This window comes from Taudactylus pleione, unplaced genomic scaffold, assembly GCF_031769625.1.
Source record: "Taudactylus pleione unplaced genomic scaffold, aTauple2 ptg000086l, whole genome shotgun sequence".
Classification (NCBI taxonomy): domain Eukaryota; kingdom Metazoa; phylum Chordata; class Amphibia; order Anura; family Myobatrachidae; genus Taudactylus; species Taudactylus pleione.
In genome coordinates this window covers 30,051,307-30,071,611 of record NW_028284488.1, presented here as the reverse complement: position 1 = coordinate 30,071,611, position 20,305 = coordinate 30,051,307, and the positions used below count along the sequence as shown (strand labels likewise).

General features: G+C 43.0%; 1 protein-coding gene across 1 annotated transcript in view; it reads left to right on the top strand.

Annotated features, from left to right (window-relative positions):
* CD36 (CD36 molecule (CD36 blood group)) overlaps positions 1–13,443 on the top strand; it is a 46,411-nt gene extending 32,968 nt beyond the window's left edge. Inside the window, exons 8-12 of the mRNA XM_088468933.1 lie at positions 748–935; positions 5,430–5,548; positions 8,520–8,593; positions 10,424–10,478; positions 13,282–13,443. Coding sequence (XP_088325059.1) covers positions 748–935; positions 5,430–5,548; positions 8,520–8,593; positions 10,424–10,478; positions 13,282–13,443 — 598 coding nt within the window. The remainder of the gene's footprint in view (positions 1–747; positions 936–5,429; positions 5,549–8,519; positions 8,594–10,423; positions 10,479–13,281) is intronic.
* Positions 13,444–20,305: the final 6,862 nt, after the last annotated feature.

Sequence of the window (20,305 nt, the reverse complement as noted above, 5' to 3'; positions counted from 1 at the left end):
ATTCAGGTAAAAAAATCCTTAAAGCATAATTACCTACTTTAATTCTCTCCTCTCCTGGAGAAGGCTGGAGAGGAGATGTACCTGACAGCTTGGGAGGGGGGGCGTCAAAATGCCGATATTAGCTTGTCTTTAAAGAGGGGGTGGGGCTTAATAGCGCAATTCATGTCATTTTAGCCCCACCTGTTCAGACCCGTGAATTTGTTGTATAACCTCCACACTTGGAAGTGTGCGGGAAAAATCGTCTGAGCGTCTTTTCATGCAACTTTTACCTTCAAATGCGTCTTATTCGCAGAGCAATGTGTATAGGGAATATAGGGCATGCCTATATTCTGTGTGCGACTGCGGGTGTATCTTCTATAATAATAATAATTAAAAAAAATCCTCACAGGTACTTATCAATAATAAAAATAAAAACATCATGGGAGAGGTATTTAATAATTTAGTAAGCATTTTGTTAGGCCAATTGTCCGTTATGCAACATTGCCGATAACTGTTTTCATTACTATTTAGAATTTTTTTTCTGTTATACCACTATTCAGAAATACTGTTAGAATTATAATTTTGATATTTGCTTAATTGGGTAGACTCATTTTACAGGACTGTTTATATGCAGATATAAAGGTGTATTTCAATTTGATACATTATCCAAGATTAAACTGATTCTATGAAAAGAAAAATCAAGAAACTATTTTAGATTTTTTAAATATTAATATTAGTAATATTCACCTTTCCCTTCTCTGGTAATAGATCTATATATGGAGAGTTTCAAAAACAACATTCGATTGAGGGAATAAAACTGTATCGATTTGTAGTGCCAAGCAAAGCACTGGCCTCACCAATCCATAATCCAGACAACCATTGCTACTGCCTGGATTCGGTGCTCTCTAGGAATTGCACAGCTGCTGGTGTGTTGGATCTTCGAAACTGCCAAAATGGTAAGTTTGATCCCAAAATTTAGTTTGGATTTTCAAACCAATATGCAATATTTATCTTTTTCTATTAAAACATAATTCATGTTATAAACTCTGAGATTAGTTTCTCTCACATGTGTACTGTATATCCAGACTAGAATTCTTGCTTTTTGAAGCTATGTGGCACCTCTGCATGGCATACCTGTAAGTCATGAGTACTTTCCCAATGCAGCTATTAAAAAAGTGGACTTAATAAGAGCCAATAACACACATTGCTGAACCACAAAATCTATATATATTAAATCAAAAGTTCTGACTCACTGACTCATCAACACCCAACCCAAACCCCTGGACCTAGAAACATGAAAATCAGGGAGAATATTGCTTACATGATCTAGGTACCCACTAAGAAGGGATTTTTTGAATTTCGACTCCTAAGGGGGTTAAAAGGGCTAAAATGTTTCCTTCCCTGTGCAATGTCCTCCCTGACTGACTCAGTGTGGCTGCAGCACAGTTCAGACTTCAAACATCAACTGTCATCCCAAGTGCTGGCAGTTGGTGTGGCTCCCCTATTTGATTAGTGAGGGAAAGGAATGTGTTACTGCAGCGGTGAGAGAGGAAAATGTGTTATAACATCAGTGAGAGGTGAGAGAGGAGAATGTTAATACACAGGTGAGGAAGGATAGGGGAATGTCAAATGTGTTACTACTGGGTGAGGGCAAGGAATGTGTTACATTATGGGTGAGGGAGGGGAATGTGTTACTACAGAGGTGAGGTAGGGAAACGTGTTACTCCAGGGGTGATGGATGGGAATAAGTTACTACAGTTGTAAGTAGGGATGAGCAGTTCGGATTCTGTGGAAATCTTAACCACTCCAAACAGCGGGGATCTGAGTCCACCCAAGCTGCGGCTCGGGTGTTCCCGCCTGACTCGGATCCCACTGCAAGGCCGAACATCATCCTCCTGACGTCGGATTCTCGCGAGAGTTTGCCTCTACATAAGGTGCCGAGACCAGGACTCGGCACCATTTCACTCCCACGCTCCACACGCTGCGCACTGCTTTGCTGATAGTGATACTCACTGGCTGTGTATAGGGACTCACAAGTGGCTGTGCTGGCAATGTGACTGTGTAAGGGAGCACACTGCACGCTGATGTATGCTGCGCTATACTCTGCTGGTTAAGTGGCTGTGTGCAGAGACTCACAAGTAGCTGTGCTGGTAAAGTGACTGTATAGGGGGCACACTGCACGCTAATGTATGCTGCGCTATACTCTGCTGATTAAAGTGACTGTGTCCAGACTTACAAGTGGCTGTGCTGGCAAAGTGACTGTGTAAGTATAGGGGGCACACCGCACACTGATGTATGCTGTGCTATACTTTGTTGGTTAAAGTGTCAAGACTCACAAGTGGCTGTGCTGGCAAAGTGACTGTGTAAGTATAGGGGGCACACCGCACACTGATGTATGCTGTGCTATACTTTGTTGGTTAAAGTGTCAAGACTCACAAGTGGCTGTGTGTACAAAAAAAAGTTTAAAAAAGTAAACAAAACTTTCAAGAAAGTTAAAACTTAAAAAACAAAACAAAATAAACAAACTTATTTTTTGGTTCTGTACCCCACTGTGTATACAGGCACTGTGACTCCTTGGGCCTTAGCCCTCTGTGTATAAAAGCACCATGACTCCTTGGGCCTTAGCCCTCTGTGTATACAAGCAACGTAACTCCTTGGGCCTTAGCCCACTGTGTATACAAGCACCGTGACTCCTAGGGCAGTAGCCCTCTGTATAAAAGCACCGTGACTCCTTGGGCAGTAGCCCTCTATGTATAAAAGTACCATGACTCCTTGGGCAGTAGCCCTCTGTGTATAAATTAAAAGCACCGTGACTCCTTGGGCATTAGCCCTCTGTGTGTATAAGGCCATAAAGCACTGTGACTCCTTGGGCAGTAGCCATCTGTGTGTATAAGCACCGTGACTCCTTGGGCACAGGGCCGGATTAAGGCTTGTGGGGGCCCTGGGGCAACTAAGTTGTGGGGGCCCCCACCAAGCCACATGGAGCCTACCCCCCTCCCCACCACACATTAAACATTAAAAACGCACACACACACACATATAATATATCTGTAGCAAACATATATTTTATATAACATACACACTAACACACACATATGCAGTATACACACGCATAAACTTATACACACTAACACTTATACATACACAGTATACACACACTAGCACATATATACACATTAACACATACATACACACTAACACATACACAGTATACACACACTAACATACTGTATATACAATAACACATACACACATACTGTATATATATATATACACACACACAGTATACACACACAAACACATACTGTATATACAATAACACACATATATACACAAACACATACATACACAGTATACACACACAAACACATACTGTATATACAATAACACATACACACAGTATACAAACACATACTGTATATACAATAACACACACATATAGACACAAACACATATAGACACAAACACATACATACACATATATACACATACATACACATAAACACACACATATATACACATACATACACATAAACACACACCTATATACACATACATAGTTACACATATATACATACACATATATAAACAATAAAACAGTACACATACACTTACATTTTATACAGCTGCGGTTCCCTTCAATAGGCTCCGCACCCTCGCACCGAAATCCCGCGATTTGCGGGCCATATGGGGGCGGGGCTTGTTGTATTGGCCCCGCTCCCACATCAGCCACGCTAGCAGGGAAATTGTTCTGTCACTGTCAGCGTGCCGTGCTCTAGTGGTGGGGGCCCCTTTGTGTGTGGGGGCCCCGGAACGACCACCCCTGTCACCCCCCCCTTAATCCGGCCCTGCTTGGGCAATAGCCCTCTGTGTATATAAGCACCGTGACTCCTTGGGCAATAGCCCTCTATGTGTATAAGCACCGTGACTCCTTGGGCAATAGTAATCTGTGTATATGAGGTACAAGCACCATGACTCCTTGGGCCGTAGCCCTCTGTGTATACAAGCACCGTGACTCCATAGGCCTTAGCCCTCTGTGTGTCCATAACACACAAGTACTGTGACTCAGTAGTGAGTGGCAGTGAGTGGCAATGTTTCATAAATGTGCTTTAAACTGTGGTGTCTGTCGCTTAGTTACCAGCCCGGTCACTGCAGCCTTCGGCCAATAATGGTGAAAGCAATATTGTGAGCTGTGAGGTTGTCTAAATTGACTCTAAATGACTGGAAATTAATGTTATTGGGGTTAATAGTACTCTAGGAACAAAAAAAAGCCCAAATTATGTGATTTTAGCTTTTTTTGGTACATTTTTGTAACAAAATCCAAATCCAAAACCAGTCACAGCAGGTTTGGCAAATCCAAATCCAAAGCCAGATGACGAATCAGAACCAAATCCAAATCCAGCAAAAATGGTCCGGTGCACATCCCTAGTTGTGAGTGAGGGTAATGTATTTCTACAGGTGTGAGGGAGAGGTTGTATTTCTACACAGGTGAGGAAGGGGAATGTCGAATGTGTTCCAACACATGCGAGGGAGGGAAATGTGTTACTACAGAGATGAGGGAGTGGAATGTGTTAGTACACAGGTGAGGGAGTGTAATGTCATACTATAGCAGTGAGGGAGGGGATGCATAACTATAAAGGTGAAGGATTAATACGTATGTTATTGGAGGGGTGAGATGGAAATGGAAACAGCAAATATCTATGATCTACCCGAGTGAAACTGGGTACATCAGGTAGTAATTAGAATAAAAATAATACTGAATCTGATATTGCAATAGGCATATACATTCAATAATCACCAAATTTGCTATTGATAGGGAATTACATACTATATATAAGTAAATTCTAACAGGATCCTGGTGCTCAGGATCCCGATGGTCATCAGAATACCAGCTCCAGAATGCCGATGGTAAGCATCAGGCTTATGGTTAGAAGGTAGGGTTAGGCACTAGGAGGAGAGTTAGGGATAGACTGCGGTAGGGGAGGTTTAGGGTTAGGTAGTGGGAAGGGACAATTAGAGTTAGGCTGCAGGAAGGGACGGTTAGGCTGCAGGTGGGAGGGTTAGGGTTAGGGGGAGGGTTAGGGTAAGTGTTAGAATACTCACCAACATGCAACAGGATGTTGACTATCAGGACTCCGAAGCTGGCATTGTCACCGCCTCGATTCTGACCGCCTGGATTGTGTACTCAACCATCTCTAATCTTTCAGCTACAGTTAGGAAAGCACAATGAAATTAACTTGGGAGGACTTGCAACTTGCTTAGTCTTAACTATAGTTTGTCTACATGTTTGACTATTATTAGCTACAGTAGTAGAAGATGGCCATATCCTGAACCTGACTGATGGATAAGCGAGTACCCAATTAGCAGGAGGATAATGCTAAATATTGCTTCCCAGAATTTTCTGATAGACAAGCCCATGCAATTATTATTATGCGTTTGTTTTCTTGTAGGAAAACCCATATTTCTCTCACTTCCCCATTTCTTGCATGCAAGTGACTTCCTTTTGGACTCTGTGAGTGGCTTGAAACCCAATGAAGAAGAACATCAGACTTTTGTAGATGTGGAGCCTGTGAGTCAACTTTTTTATTTAATTGTGTTGTCTAATTGTGAGACACTGCTTGTTTCATTTTACAATCCTTACACAGCAAGAAAGATTATTGTTGTTGTTATTATTATTATTATTATTACATTTTTTTAACATTATTAACATTTAACTATATAACGCCAACATATTCCATTGAGCTTTACAAAAACAAAACAATAATTAAATGACAAGTAAGAGGGCCCTGTCACACACAGTCTATAGCGTACCAGGTGTTTAATACATGAGGACAAGTGCTACATATTGCATATTGGTCCAACCAGCTTGCAAGGATAAAAGGTTCTTGGTGGGCTGTATGATCCAGTCACACAGCAATGTTGTCTGGGTAACATGGTATCCAGATAGAAAACCGGCAATAAAAAAAGTCAACACCAAGTGGTTGACATGCAATAGGTCAACAGGGACAAAAGGTCAACAGGTACAAAAGGTGGACAGGATTAAAAGGTTGACACGAAAATGGTCAAAACCATTTTTTTCAACATTTTTAAGGTTAGGTGTTAGGGTGAGGGTTAGGCACTTGGGGCAGGACTGGGTTAGGTTACTGGAGAGAACAGTCAGGATTAGGCACTTGGGGGAGGGCTGGGTTAGGCTACTCGAGAGAACAGTTAGAATTAGGCATGAAGGGTGGGCTAGGGTTAGGTTTAAGCAATAGGGGCAGGGTTAGGGTTAGGCACTATGTGGAAGGCTATGGTTAGGCACTAGGGGGGTTATGGTTAGGGTTAGGATTAGGGTTAAATTGAAAAAAAAAATTCAATTTAATGTGTCGCCCATTCGAATTTGCTGACCTTTTAACCCTGTTGACCTTTTTGTACCTGTTAAATTTGCATCCTGTACATTTGCATGTACTGCATGTCAACCATTTGTTTTCTACCTATTGACTGTCAATCTTTTATACCAAGCCCGGGTCAAATGTTGCTTGAGTGTAGAAAGAGAACCAGATGTAAGGTAATTGACTACAGTAATTTATGAAGCTAATGTGAGTGGTTCAGGAATTTGACCATCTGCCTGAAAAAGTGAGTTTTCAGGAATGTTTGGAAAGTGCTTGGAATGGGTGTCCCACATAAAAAAGCACTGCAACCTGGAATGAGAGTAGGTACTTTGTGGAGCAGTGACACATGTATTGCATATATTGGAGGGGTCAAGTTGGGAAATATTTTGAGATAAGTGAAGAGCGGTATTTTGGTGTAGTCTTGTTGATAGCCTTAAGTAAGGGCATGTATTTTACATTGAATTTGGTAACATACAGGCAACAAATGAAGAGACTGACAGAGCAGAGAAGCAGTAGAAGAACATTTTGTGCAGAAATTCTGTCTACTGTTGCATTCATAATGCACTCATTATTTACAGTTATTAGTAAATAAAGCTTGACAGTATTTCTTCGCTAGATTTGCACTCCCTACATCACATGGCAGTTTGTCCATGAGGTGCAAAATGTGCACTCTTTAGCTGATTTGGGGCCTGATTCAGTACGGATCGCAATTGCGTTGCGATCTCAGCTGTGAATTCTTACGGAACGCAGCTGCTAACATATGCTAATTCTTGCCAAAGCTCAGGCGGCCTAAAGATGCCCACTACTGCTTTCTCACACCTGTCCAATGTCGTTCTTCTGCATAAACATCGGTACCAACGATGCACATCGGCCACTCACACAGCATTTACAGCAGGTCTGACCAGCCGCAGACACTGCAAATCTCCTTGCACACAGAAGGCTCTCATGCTGCGAATGCAATCGCAGTGGCTAATTTATGCACGCCCAGGAAATTGCGTTCAAACAGACAGACACAACTGCATACTGCTGACCACCGCCCTGTCACCACCCCCAAATGCTGACAGCCTGTCACTTTCTCTGCGATGGGTTCCTCTGTGCATCTGTATTTGCACTGCGATCACTATGTATGCACAGTGTGGCTTATACGCATGTGCGATGGCAAAAAATCGTTCGATCTGTGTCCGTAGTTGCACTTGGTTCCAAATTGTAATTCAGGCCCAGTATGAGAATGTTAGAGTTGTGTGACACCAGCAATATGTCAATCCTGGAAAGTTAGAAAGTTGCTGCAAGAGATTGGTAAAGCATACTTGCCTACTTTTGAAAAAGGATATCAGCACCTATGAGCGCATGTTAACGTGGGCGTGTACTGCTACATCTGGGAGGCGTGTCATAAACCTGACTTACATCCAAATGCATACCTCCCAACATTTTAAAAAATGAAAGAGGGAGCGTCTGAAAAGGGGGTGTGGCTTCTGGAAAAGGGGCGGAGTCCGCTGAAAACAGGGCGGAGCCTCGCGGCTTCTCCCACTTTCGTCACTTTGGGGGTGTGCCCAGCACTCTCCGAGATGCTGGGCAGCCCCCAGGCTCTCCCTACACTGGTGAACAGATGCCGTGCGCATGCGCATTGCATCTGTTCACCTTCTGCACACCCGCTGCTCTGCTATGCAGGGCAGCGGTATGTGCTCTCCCCAACTTCCCCCCCACCGCGGGCACTGCGGCCCGCGGGCGGGACAGTCCCAGAAACACGGGACTGTGCCGCTGGAAGCGGGACAGTTGGGAGGTATCCAAATGTAAATGAGTCCCAAAGCAGTTCGTAAGTCTTACTTGGTGATGAAAACACACTGATACTTTTCAGAAAATGCATGTAGCCATAGGAATTGTTGTACCTTATAACCAATGCAGGTTAAATTATACTAATGATCCCATTTGAATGCATATATACATACACATACACAACAGCCTCATTATAGCATAATAGTGGTAAGGTGTAATCAGGGAGATTGCTAGACTCTTTAGGGAGTCAGGGAGATTGCTACTATTTTATCTCCCTGACAATCAAGGAGAGTTGGCAAGTATGGTATAGAGAGAAGTGTACTTTACTGTATAGAGAGAGATGCATCCAAATACTGACTTGTTTGTTTAATGTAGTTGTTATGTTTTTTTTTCCAGTTAACTGGATTCACTATGCATTTTGCCAAAAGATTGCAGGTCAATGTAATGTTTCAACCAACAGACAAAATAGAGTGAGTATGCATTAAATATATAGAAAGTAGAAAATTATTTTTCTTTATTAAGACATTGTATGTTTTATTTTGCATGTTAGAAATATGCACTGATCCATTTTTTCAATGTTTGCCACTTACAAAGCTTTAACTCAAGTTTATTAACTATGGGGCTGATTCAGACCCGATGATTAGTGCACATCTCAGATTATGCCTCCCCTGTGCAAGCGCATGACCCGTACTGTGATGTCTCCTGCTGCATTACCATAATAGGCTATTGCAGCTGATACCATGTTAGCAGCTGTGACAGTATCTCTGTCTGAGGCTGAATCATTACCGATATCTTGTACTTCCTAATTGTACAAGACATACATATGTGCTCTCATACACTGTTACTCAGGTTGCAGAAAATAGCCCCTCCTGGCGTGCCAGGTCCCAAGCATATTGGACGCAATGAGCGTCTTTCTCACTCAAAATTAGTGTCATATTCATATACATAAAACACCTGGGAGTTGCCAGATTACACTTGTCAATATGATGTGCAACAATTGTAAATCTGTGTGTGACTGATTCAGAGATTTACCCAAATGTCCAATGTTTAATGATCTGTGCATGCGCAGAAGCCACACTGCAGATCTGGTCCTGCAATGACAATCACAGTTACCCAAAAGTTGCAACATGATTGACATGCTGCTGGCATTTGGGGGTGGCGACGGGGAGCATTCCAGAAAGCGGGGGCATGTTGGCTCCATTGCCATACATCCTGGGTAACCTGAGGCATACTCAGATGGCCGATGGTCACACAGCTGATCCGATTCTGCATCTTATGGTGCTGCAACGGTTAAGAGAAGCTGGCAATGGACTTCTTTTTACTTAATAAGCCTCCTGCATAATTTTGCATATCCGCTGCATACAAAGACGCAGCGCTGGTGAAATTAGTGTACATTTCTGAATCAGACCCTGAGTGTGAATCTGTGTATAAAGTGCTGTGATTCTGCAGCCACAGCTTTTTCTCACACCAAGTTCTGTTGTGCTTCATTTGTGACTTTGTATGTTTTAAACTATTTCCTGTGTGGTCGCAGCCTAGCGTCTCTAGTTCATGTTGAGTAGTTCTTCGCTGCGTCTGCGATGACAATGAGATGTAAAATGTAATGAAAACTACGGTACGCTACTCCTCTCAGAGCACCTAAGTCACGCTGGGTGTTTTGTGCATATAGTTGTTATGTGTATGAGGACATATCTGTGTGCTTGGAAAAGCTCACCATTGTATGAGGGATGTGTTGAACATTTGGAATCTGTCTGTCACCCTGTGCCCCCCACATAGCTCCATGATCACCAGTGTTGGATTGGCCTTTGTGGTGAGAGGCGGCACATGGTGCATGCTGCAAAAAATGATGGCGCACCAGACAATGTGAACTGGCTGCACTGTGGCAAAATGTGAACTGGAGGCTCTGTGTGGCATATTGTGAACTGGGGCACTACAGTGTGTTAAACATATTTCTAGTGCTGGAAGTAACACAAAACATTTTATTGGTAGGGGCCCCCACAAGTATAGTAAGTTACCCTGGGACCCCTAGAAACCTTAATCTGGCCCTGCAATGTGTATTTACTTATATTCATTTTTAAGATATTTCAGAATAGTTTTCCTTGTACTTACAGGGCAGCTATTATATTGGTGTTTTCCAAAAGTCCTTCCTCCATTTGGAGAGGCGTATTCAAATAATTTTCCTAGGGAGTATTAGCTGAAAGCCTCCCATTGTTCTTATATTTTTAAATCCACAAACGTATAATAAATGAGATGACTCAGTGTTTGTTATACGTTTAATTTTTTTTCTATATTTCACATTTTAGTGTCTTTTCAAAACTTCAGTCCGAATTTGTGTTTCCTGTTTTGTGGTTAAATGAGGTGAGTATTTTTACTTTTTCAGTGTCTGTCTATCTTTCTGTGATTCTACTTAAAGAGAAATACAGCCACCAAAACTACAGTAGGCTAATGTAGTATCATTTTCTGGCAATTCACCAAACTCAACACGTATTATATAGAGGTACATGGGCACTTTCTATGTAGAAGTCCAGTGCTTAGGATCTAGACTTCTGAGGGGCAGCTCCTCTTTGTTTTGATATACAGTAGTGGCTGTTTGTACCTTATATTTCTTTGCCCATTGGCTCCCCCTTCTTGCTTTTCCTCCCACTGCCTTCACTTGCTTGTGCATGCTAGAAACCGGCTGCTGTCTACTTGAATTGCTCTTTAACAGGGATCAGCTCATTCACTCATGGGGCCTGATTTGAAGTTGCAGGCAATCCACATACATGCCCTCATTCAGAGGCGCTCACAAGAAGCGAGCGCTCGTTCTGAATGAGGGCGGCCGCTTCTATTTTTTAGTGCGGCCTCCTGGTCGTTAGCTAAGCTGTGGGTTACCACCCACAGCTTAGCGACCGACCAGGTTGATGGTCGCGATGGTCAAGACCATCGCAACCATCGGGGCTTGCGACGAGACCCTAAAGTTGGGTCTCGGCAGCCGCAAGCCCCAGGGAGCTTCCTGCTCTGATCGAGCAGGAAACTCCCCACTGACATCACTGCTGATGTCAGTGCGGCCGCCCACAAAACGGCAGGCGTTTGCTTGGGAACGCCTCCGTTTGTGTAGCCAACCCCCCGCTGCGCGTATGCAGGACCAAAACATCGACCCAGTTGCGAGCGCTCAGCGCATGCGACCGGGTCAGAATGAGGTCCACAGTGCCAATGTTCACATAGTTGATCGATTATTTGCATCTGCACAAGTGCAAAAATATCAGAAAACCCCTGCGGCGCATACGCTACTCAGATTGTACTCACAAAGGTGCTATTGGGATCTACTCAGACGGTATCAGAAAAATGGCAGAAAAGTGATCAGCGTTCCTGGGCGGGGTCTGGGTGGTGGCTAGAAATGCATGCAAAAGTAGTCTGCTCAGTGGGCATACTATGTGATGCGGGCATGTCAGTGCAAGTGACTGCATTTCGAGAAGCACATCCGCAGGCATTTTAGGCCATGGTCAGATGAAGAAACTGCACCTGCTATAGGGCTAGTGCAAGTTTCGATGGTGCAACCGATAATGGCGGCTAAGGATGCACCAATCGGTATTACAGCATGTATGGATGTTAAAAGTGGGTATCTCAGACCTTGTACATTCGGGCGAACGGATGTACATTACGGAAGGAGTTTGCAGCGGCATTTGCATAAAGTTGCAGACGGGCGCCCGCCAATAGACCCTGCTGCATGCACCTCAGAATCAGGTCCTTGGTATCTTCACAGATTCTCAAGCATTGGAAGAAAATGAAAAGATAATATTGTGACTGTATGCCTCTGATAACTGAGCAGGACAATGACTATAAATCTGCTGGGACTTGGGGCTCAGGAAGACAGAACCGCACCACTCTCTAGTGTGTTTCAGATAAGGAGCTGAATAAACTCTCTCTTTAGCTAAGCAACAGTTACCCTGGACCTTAATGTGCTAAATGTCTTGTCTACAGAATTCTTAATGATAAGTTCACCACTATTGTCTAGAGCTACCAATAAATCGGACAGACCTAGGAGCTCATTCAGAGCCGCTCGTAAGCGGCTGTTCTTTCGTTCCGAGCGATGTTCGCACATCTGCGCATGCGTATCGGTTTTAACACGCATGCGCGAACCTGTCAGTGCGGCCGGAAATCGTGTGCTCGCAAAATAGCGAATGCCTGCTAATTTCAGTGACAGTGTGAGGCATTTGTGGGTGGTAACAGGGGAAGGTGCTTGAAAACGGGGAGTGGTGATCCGAACGCAGGCGTGCCAAAAGGTCAAAACGGGCGTTTTAAGGGTGTGCATAATTAACAAAGAAGCGTCATTGTCCACGTCACTTGGGTTTTTTTTAGCCTGAACTGCTCGCATGATTGCGGTAGGAAAATCCAACCACAAGAATAGCAAGCAGTTCAGACGCCGTTCGATGTACTCGATTAATCTAATAAATAGCGGAGATGACGTATGATGCGAGCGGCCAGGGGGCGTTTTTTTCAAAATAGCGTCCACATGTTTTGTTCGCTTGTTCAGACATGGAGGCGTCAACAGACCGCAAAGAGCGAACGGTCAATTTAAATAGCCAGCCCCTTTTTCTGGACGAGTGAGCGCAAATAGCGTCCGGCTCTGAATCAGACCCCTAGTTCTACAGGGGTCTATGGCCAAGTGTCGGGGTGTGGCCATGACTTGTAGTGAATGCCCGGGCTCTTTAAAGAAGCTCTGCAGTGGGACATGCAAAGGGGGACCTGACCCAGGCCTGGTTACACTGTACCCATCCACTCTAAGTGCCCCTGATAGACAGTGTACGTTATATATGGGCACTTAGAGAGATCATCTGCTACCAGCATTATGCACAATTATTTTATGGTGTTGTGGTTAGCATTACCGCCTCACAGCACTTAGGTCCTGAGTTCAATGCCAAGTCATGACCTATCTGTTTTGAGTTTCTATGTTCTCACTGTGTTTGCATGGAGATGCTCCGGTTTTTACCAAAAACATATGTGTGCATGCATATGAGTGTTTGTGTGTTAGGGACCTTTGACTGTATGCTCCAGTAGGGCAGGAACTGACGTGACTGACATATATTGTCTGTTTAGTGCTGTGTAAATTAGTGGCACTATATAAATAAACAATAATAATAATGAATGCAATGCCTTTTATTTATTTTTATTTTTTTTTCAGACTGCTATTATTGGTAAAGATTCAGCAAATACATTTAAATCAGGCGTAACTGTCCCAATGAAGGTGTTGGAGGTTATACAGATTTTATTTATTTGTCTTGGAACTGTGGCATCCCTTGCATGCTCCATAACACTGTGTGTCCAAAAAGGCAAAAAGAGGTGAGCATAATGCATTCTTATAGTAGTTACTATTCTCAACGGGTTTAGTATAATATGTTTCCATTCATCATGTTGACATGTGAATGTGGACATGGTCATTATGCCGACATTGAACAAGCCAACATGGTCATATAGTTTGATTTTGACCGATGTCGACTCTGATGTAATATTAAAATAATCGTGATGGCGATCTATCCCTAAACCTAATGGTAATGGTAAAGGTAATTCTTAAGGTAACCCTAACCTTAACGGTAACCCTAACTCTAACTGTAACCATAACTCTGAACCTAATGCAATTCCAGACATCGAAATTTATGATACTGACATTTTAAGCATGTTGATGTCATAAATGTCGACCTTCCGTTGTTGACATTTTGAATGTCGACATTCTCGTTCTTGTCTTCCTGACAGCATCCCTTCTGACCACTTCACTAGACTAATACATATTTTTTTTATTTTTGCAAACATAAGTTCATCAAATTGTGCACTTTTATTTTAGTCTGCAAATCCATCTTCATCCAAAGACCAAAACTATTTCTCATTTTGCACAGTTTTCAAAATGTTATGTATCTATAGTTGGTAAGAGCATGCACTTATTATATATGCCTTTTTTTTTTTTACAGTAAATCTTAAATGGATTTCACAAATACTGCAATTACGGACACCTATCTCTACTAGTATAAAAAAAAGACTTCAAAGAAGATTACTGCTATCTCAAGCAGTATAAAAATACATGATAACATAAGATCACTGTGACACTAATCACATTACTCTTAAAATACCATAAGGAGAGAGTATTGCAATAAAATTCTATGAAAATAGCCAAGGAATATTTTTCATCTAAAATGGTCAAAACAAAAATAAATTGGCCCATACAGTAGGTAATAAGCTGTGATATGATGGTCCTGGCGTGATTTCAGCGTGACAGCCGCTATATTCAAAGCAGCATTTAAGGCAAAAATAAGATGGATCTTGCCAATGGCAAAATATAAAAAATATATAAAGATGAATAAAAAAAGATAAAAAGAAAAAGAAATATGTAACCACTAGAGATACAAGGTGTCCTGCAGAAATGAATCTGCAGTAAATATATATGAAATACTTGTATTCATTATAAATGTTAATTATCTATAAATGTGATCAATTACTTATATAAGATTGTGTGTGGTCATTCCTTGTCCATACAAATAGGTCCATATGTGGTACAGAAGTGATATGACCACCTGAACTGAATCCAAATGGTCAGATCAATACTCAATTTTGTCACTTATGTTTGGTCAGCATAATGTCCATGCTAACTGCATTTTTTATGGACAATTAGACTTGTGCTCACAGTCTATATGGACACAAATAGGCTGCTGGTCCCAAACAGCTGTTGGGAACCTTCATTCCTGAGATCGTGTGCCACCTAAGCAAATATGCAGTAATCATCTGTCCATACTAGTTATACCTACACAGATCAGGCCATTCTGCCCAACTGCCAAATTACCTGTGTGGCCAAATTAGATATAGATCTAGCTGCTCAACATTTGTGTCATGTGGCCAGATCTGCCCATGTACTGTAAGTGCAAAATCATATTACCTTATATTCACAAAGTGGATGTGGAAAAATATTAGGAAAGAATATATTAAATGTATTAACATTTTCTTTAAAAATGTATGAGAAAATTGTCCTATAATTTAGCAGAATATTAATCATTTTTAAAGCTAATATCAGTTATGTGCCTCTTCTTTCATCTCCTTCACTGACCATGGCTGTTGGCAGTTGGAATTACTTGTTCTTTTGCAAAAAAATGTATAAATAAAAAACTGTTGCTAAAATAGCAGCTACAATATTTTTGTGTTAAAAAATAAAAAAAATAATGTACAATATTCACATCTATAATGTTCTTTAATGTTTTATTGACTTTTGGGCTATACATATGATGTCAAATAAAAAAGTCCATTTTTAAGATTTGTTGTATTTGTAGTTTTTTTGACAGCCTTTTATATAAATAAGAACTAAGCAAGTTTATCATAGTAATTACTGTAAAATAATAAAGAGCTCCCCTCCCCACATGTCATAAGACCCTCCACATTCCATCAGACCTCTCCACGTGTCCACCAGACCTCTGATGTGATCACTCCCATGAGGTTACAAATCTCCAGGGGTCAGATAAGAGTGTGATGAGTTCCTCATATCAGAGCTCAGCACAAGCTCCTCTGACATATTGTGGTGCATCTCATGGGATAGACTCAGCAATGTGTGAGAGCTGCCCTCCCTTGTGGCCCTCAGGGGATGCAGTCATATTGCCGGCGGATGGGATGCCGAGCATCGATATACCGCCGCCCGGCAATATGCCAATGCCGATATCGACTTTGGCATCTCAAACCGCTGGAATCCCAATCGTCTGGACGGGTAAGTAACTGGCTCTGTCCCCGGGGATGGGGGGTATGCTTTAGCCACCCCGGAAGGGGGGGGGGGAGATTAGGCTTAGGCACCCCCGGGGAGGTTTAGACTAGGAGAAGGGGGGTTAAGCTCCACTGGGGGGAGGTTAGGGTCAGGCACCCCCCGGGAGGGTTAGGTATAGGGTGTGAGAAGGGGGGGTTAGGGTTAGGCACCACCGGGGGGAGATTAGTGTTAGGGAGGGAAGGGGGAGGTTAGGGTACTTACCTACTGATGTCTGGATGCTGCACCATGCCGGCTTCCAGTGTCTGGATTTCATACCGATTCTGCTCTCAGTGCTGCAATACTTTATGCCAATCTAGAGGGGGGGGGGATTTAGTTTTATTTATATTCTATATAAAAAAACAGCCATGAAAAAACTGCTAATAAGCCAACGTTACCAAAATCCTGGAAGATGTTTCATTTCACTGTGTGCCTAAGATGTCACATTTAAGTGGCATTGTATGCTACCACAGTTTTTTTGGCATATACTTTTTATTATATGTACATATTATATGTACATATTACATATTACAATGTATGAGATAAACTGTGTAAAACTAGATCCCCACATTTTAAAAGCATCAAGCTTCATCTATAACTATGACTTGTGACTTGTGGAGAAGTCTACTATATGACAGCACAGGAAAGGAGGTCTAAAGCCCAAAATAGTGATATTTACAGAGAATAAGGGGTATATTCAATTAGCCGCAGTAAAACATTTTTTACATGTTATTAACGCATCTATCACAGCGAATTTAGTACGGCTATGGGCGCTCCTGATTCCCACACAATTCAATTGGAAAAAGGGTTCATCTGAAGTTGGGCATGTACGCATTACTGTGTTTTTCTACTATGCATGCACAGCAAAAATTCTTATGCTACATGGCAACTGGAATTCATTCTGTGCTTATAGCTCCATGTGCTTAAAGAGATGTAATGGAGCATGTAGGAGGCATGCAAAGCATGGGCAAAGTGCAATAAGGTCTTGTTGACACAAATTAACCCCATGTACACCATAGAAAAAAACATATATGCTCCATTTGGGATGATGATGATTGGCAGTCACTTGTGATTGGCTAAGTGTGTCTTGCTCCCTCTCACTAATAATACTACTACTACTATTATTTTTTAACTGCATATATAAGTGGTGTGGATGGGATGTAGTCTGGAGTCTACGGTCTAAATGCCGACCGCCGGCTTCCAGACTCTAATCCCGGCGTGGTACTAATGACAGGCATCGAAAACTCAACGCCTCTCATTAACCCTAATCCAGGAAGACCGATGCCCGGCATACCGACCGAAGGTAAGCCGGGTGCCGGGCGCGAAGAGGGGGAGGGTTAGGTTTAGAGCTCCCGGGGGACTTAGGGTTTGGAACCCCCCCGGAAGGGTTAGGTTTAGGCCAGGGGAAGGGGAGGTTAGGGTTAGGCACCCCCAGGGGGGAGGTTAGGGTTAGGCACCCCCCCGGGGGACTTAGGTTTAGGCAGCGGGGAAGGGGGGTTAGGTTTAGGCACTTAGAGGGGGGATTAGGGTTAGGCACTTGGGGGGGAGGTTAGGGTTAGGCACCCCAAAGGAAGGGTTAGGATTAGGGGGTAGAATTAGAGTAGCGATACTTACCTTAGGGACGATCGGGATCTTCACCCTTGCCGGGCTGCCGCTGCAGCCAGCGGTAATACCTACTACACCCGTGTGGATTATCAGTCATCCTTGAATAGAGACAGCTCAGATGGCCTTTCAGCTTGGATACAGTTGTATCTTTGTGTTATATTCCAAGATCATAAATATAAACAACTCTGTCTGCTTATGTGTAGATATGGATGAAAAGTACAGAATGAAGCAATCAGGAGGCACATGTACTGTACACTTGTATAAACCACTAAAGTATTTCATTTTGGTGAGAGTTCATAGTATTAACCTAAAAAATAAACTGCACTTACTATGCATGTGCCCTTTCCCAGAATCAGTATGTAATACCGCCAGCCTGACAGCAGAAGCCCGGCAGGGGTGAATATCCCGACCGCTAAGAAAGGTAAGTACCACTAACCTAACCCCCTACCCTAACTCTCCTTTAGGGGTGCCTAACCCTAACCTCCACCCCTAGTGCCTAACCCTAACCCCCCTCTAAGTGCCTAAACCTAACCCCCCCCTTCCCCGCAGCCTAAACCTCCCAGGGGGTGCCTAACCCTAACCTCCCCCCGGGGGTGCCTAACCCTAATTCCCCCTACCCCTAGCCTAAACCTAACCCTCCCTGGGGGGTGCCTAAACCTAAGCCCCCCCGGGACCCTTTAAACCTAACCACCACCCCCGCACATGGCTGTCCGCACCCGCCGCCTGGCTTACCTTCGTTCGGTATGCCAGACGTCGGGCTCCCGGCGTAGGTCTAATGACAGGCATCAGGATTTCGATGCCTGTCATTAGTACCTTGCCGGGGTTAGACAGTCGGGAAGCCGGCGGTCTGCATTTCGACTGTCGGCTTCCTGACTGCATCCCCCTTTCCCAAATCTGACAATCTCTCATGTGACTATTATTGTCCCAAGCCACACTCCTCTCTTAGCTTGCTGCTGCATCCACAGTAAATACATTTTTTTTATATATTCACACAACTTACATCACTATTTACACTCAACCCTAGAAGCCAAATGGGTTTTTATATTTTACTTTAGAGCAGGGATGCACAATCTTTTCTAGTTCCAGGACCGCGATGCACAATAAAACTTCACTTGCTAAAGGCCTAAAACATGTAAAATGCATATAATTTACTAGTGGAAAAGCCTTGCAGCATTGTTTAAAGGTCACTATGAAGACAGAAGGGTTTGCAGTGCTGTAGCAACACCACTACAATCCCATAGCAACACCCCCCCCCTGTAATGCCACTGTCCTCTCCATTTGACTCTCACTATTGTACTACTAACCAAATTAGTGCCCTAGGTAAGATTTTTTGCTTTGCCCCCCTCACCCCATGTGGGATTCTAAAAATCTGTGTGGCCTCATGGAAGGTGGCGTGGTCTTGCTGTGCTGTGCTCCCCTTCCCAGTATTGTGCTGTGCTCCCATCCCATGCAGCCTCATTCTCCTCTTATGTCTCTCCAGCCCCAGCCCAGCATCTTCTTTCTTGTGTAAAAATATTTATAATAAAACACTTAACTTTTTTCTTCAACTGTATGCTTTTTCTGTCTCCCCCAGGGCACTGCTCTTCAGTTTCTTGATGTTCCTCTCTCTGTGTGAGGTTCCTTTTCAGCCGACCGCCATTACAAAGCCACCAGCAATCTTCTCTTATTAGTGTGGTGCACCTGACATTCTATAGGGCTCATTCTCCCATAACAGCACAGCACCCCAAGCTCTCCCCTCATACCACCCCTCTTTTCTCACTGCACAGCACTTCTCGCTCATCACAGCACAACATCCCTCTCCCAGCACAGCACAGATCACAGCTGAGCTCTGATCACGGTAGCCAGTGGGGGCGGCAGGTAGGTAGATGGTAGTCACCAGTGCCGTCACAGCTGTTAGGGCTGGCTCTGTGGATAGGTAGTCATTGCAGAGCCATGGGGATACCCCTGAGGCAGCTGCAAATGTCTTAGGCATTTGCCTAAAATGTCTATGCCTAGGGCTAGCTCTGAGGGTCAGTAATGGTGCCATCAAACAGATGGAGTCCTGAGGCTCTTAGAGAATATTTATGTAAAGAAATGGTGGATTGTCTACTTTGCATAAAAATGTTTGCTTTTAACTTCCAATCTGGCTCTAAGGAAATTAAAATACATTTGAGAGAATTTGTAATAATTTTACAGAAATCAGACATTTGTTGTTAGCAGGCAATTAAATAACTCTCTCTAGTTATTTAACTTTTGTTTCAAATAAAAAAAAACATTGCTAAATTTATTGTCTTAACATTTTGGTTTATTCCATAATGTAATGTAAAATAACATTAATAATAATGAAGGTGGAGATCCATTAAAATATACTTGTCTGGGCTAGAATCTGTGTCTCAGTCTGTCTTTCAGAGAAGAACTAGAACAGTGAACATGAAGGCACTTAGTGGCACTCTTGTAAAATAATTATTACATCCAGTCACTATCGTGCAATTCCCCGTATTGCTGACGGCTGGGTCTAGGTATCGGCAATATTTAACATGTTGAAAAATCTCGATTTCCCCGTTCCCGACCCAAAAATAATTGAAATTGTCGAGTCACGGATTTTTCACATTTTAAATTTCCCCGATCCACCGTTCGGTTTTCGGTCATCGATGGCCGCTGGTCCTTTGATAAGGTTGGATCGGCAGGTTGGGGAACTGGGACATTAGATGTTTGGGCCCTTTAAGAGCTTTGTGGAAACTTCTATGCAAAGACAAAAGCATGGCAGTAAATTTTGTTGTTTGTCTAGCTGCCTGTCACAGACGTGTCTCTGCCATGTTCCAACCTGATTAGTAATTCCATACCTACTACCCCA